Source organism: Culex pipiens, chromosome 1 (genome assembly GCF_016801865.2).
Source record: "Culex pipiens pallens isolate TS chromosome 1, TS_CPP_V2, whole genome shotgun sequence".
NCBI lineage: Eukaryota > Metazoa > Arthropoda > Insecta > Diptera > Culicidae > Culex > Culex pipiens.
Window position 1 is genome coordinate 114,066,178 of NC_068937.1, and position 2,371 is coordinate 114,068,548.

Consider the following 2,371-nt stretch of genomic DNA (forward strand, 5'->3'; position numbering starts at 1 on the left):
TAACGGGGTTGGGTTGGAAATGCTGCGATACCAGAAGAAAAAACTCAAACAAATCGAAAACTGCTAAATTGACAGCTGAAAATGGGTGGTGACTGGTGGTGGAAGGTATTGGCGGTGAGCTTGATTGGAAAGGAATGTGCAATGAAAAGGCACTTTCGCATATAAGTGCAGTTTGTAGTAGTTTTGGCAGCGAAAAAGCTCAAATAATGAGCAAAATTTCTTTTATAGTTGTTTTGAGGAATTAATTTAAACAACTAAATAAAATGAGCAGGGTGAACTCTGTGTTTTTTTAAAGAGTGAAGTTTCTGGAAACCAAGCTATCAGGCTGTCATCTATGTTTGTACAAAAATAACGCACTTCGTACTATCACTTTGCTGCGCAACTTCACATTTCATATTCCAACCGTTATCTCGGCGTCTCAACACGGCGTCAACGTGGACACGAGAGAGGCTTCCCAAACACAAAACAACAAAACCAACAGACCCCTTAACAACTAAAAAGTCTTATCAAATATGAGTAACTGATAACTGACCTCCGTCAGCTTTTTCTCAAAACTTATTCACACGATTCTTAAACTTGATCTCACTGATGTCGTCCCGGAAGTCATGGTCCCCGCGTTGGTTCAGATTCACATCGATCGACGGCCGCGGGTACTTGCGAACTTCCCGGAAAGGTGAGCTGTCCCGACGGGAGGACGAGTGCTCCATCCCGTCCGCTTTCGCTTGCTGCTGGAGTCGATTCTTAAGCTGCTGTTGGAGCTTCCGGTGGATGGTGCGGTTCTCCAACGGTACCGGAAGGTGGTTGTTGGCGTGGTGGTTGGTGTTCTTGGGTATGGATGCTGGAGTTGTTCCAAACTGGGCTTCGATCGAGCGGCTGTTGCAATAGATGAACAGGCCAGACGCCAGGGTCAGTAGGGATAAGGTGAGAAAGACTCCGGTTAGGGCGATCCACAGGGCTGACGAGCGGCGTTGGATCAGCGGGACGGAGTTGGTTGGGTCGGGGAAGGTCTCCGAAGGTTCAGTCGGTGGCTCTGGGGTAGTTGAAGTTGTAGAGGCTTCCGTAGATGTAACCGTCGTTCGCGTTCTTGTAGGGCGGAAGCTCGGCGTAGCGGTCGTAGGTTGTGGAGTTGTCGAAGTTGTCGTTGTGCTGATAGTTGGACGAACCGTTGTGGTAGTTGTTGTAGACGTAGTACTCGAAGAAGTCGTGGTTGTTGGACGAACCGTAGTTGTCGTAGTCCTGCGTGTTGTTGTCGTACTTGGTCTAACCGTCGTCGTCGTCGTCGTAACGATTGGCGCGGGAGACGAGTAAAACTCATCCAGTTCCTTGCAAAACTGTTCCTGAACCAGTGAGTTGAACACCGTAACGTATTCAATAGCAATGCTCGCTCCCACCGTAGCTTCCACTTCAATCTGTAGCTTTGCCCGGCGAATTTCCTTCTCAACGCGTCCGGTGAACAAACTCCACGTATTGGTCATCTCTCGAGAGCTCCAACGCTGAGCTACCACCGGTAATCCGGCCGCGTCCGGCTGATCCATATCAAGTATCCGCAGGGTCAACGTAGACGGCGTCCGGTACACCAGCTGGTAGATCAGCCGAATCTCGGTAAACTCGTGCATGTAGAAACTCTCCAAGGTTTCACCGCAGCTGATCCCCACCACATCGTTTGCCAGGTAATACTGAACGTTGTCCCGGTACGGCTTGAACAGTGCCGACGAAGCGTACGAAGCCAACCGAAAGATCTCCCTGTTCGTCCCAGTGCATTCCGTAATCCGACTCTGGCTAAAGTCGTTAAAATCAATCCGTTCGCAAATCGCGTCCAAGGCCGCAACACGCGACCCAAAAACGACCCCCAAAAGCAAAAACCACCCCAACATTTCATTTACTGTCCACGCGACTCAAAGTTCTAGATAGTACTGAAGGTTACCCCCCATGAATGGTCAGCAAGACTACTTTGTACATCGCCAGGTATCATGTCCAATGTCAGCGAAGTGAGATGGATCGATTGATTCTGCGAAGGAAATGGAGCGGCAGTTGACATGCAATTGATAAAACTGCGTGAGTTTGGCTGACTTCAAGTGGACGTAAACATGCCACTAGCTGGTTGGTGGTGCTGACTGGTAGTGTTGTAGAATTTGATACACTGCACGGAGGGCCTCCCCTAAATAAATCGCATTAAAAAAAAAAAAAAAAAAAAAAAAAAAAAACAAAAAGCTCATTGGCTCCATGAAGCTGGAGTTAAAGTCGGAGTCGCTCGAGCCCCAGAACTCGGAGTCGGGGTATCTGATCGGTTGAATCGGCTTTGCTGAATCAGCTGAATTTCGATGCAGAATAACTTCTTGTCAATTTTGAAGAAGTTGCAAATCTGGAGTTT

General features: G+C 48.3%; 1 protein-coding gene across 1 annotated transcript; it reads right to left on the bottom strand.

Annotated features, from left to right (window-relative positions):
* Nucleotides 1-379: 379 nt before the first annotated feature.
* Nucleotides 380-1,899, bottom strand: LOC120424338 (mucin-5AC-like). Its single transcript, XM_039588430.2, has one exon. It carries the CDS (start codon nt 1,872-1,874, stop codon nt 549-551), a length of 1,326 nt encoding a protein of 441 aa, XP_039444364.1. The 5' UTR covers nt 1,875-1,899; the 3' UTR covers nt 380-548.
* Between the last annotated feature and the right edge of the window lie 472 nt (nt 1,900-2,371).

Bases quoted from the DNA above. Each gene is read 5' to 3' on its own strand.
- LOC120424338 (XM_039588430.2), bottom strand. From the start codon at position 1,874: ATGTTGGGGTGGTTTTTGCTTTTGGGGGTCGTTTTTGGGTCGCGTGTT.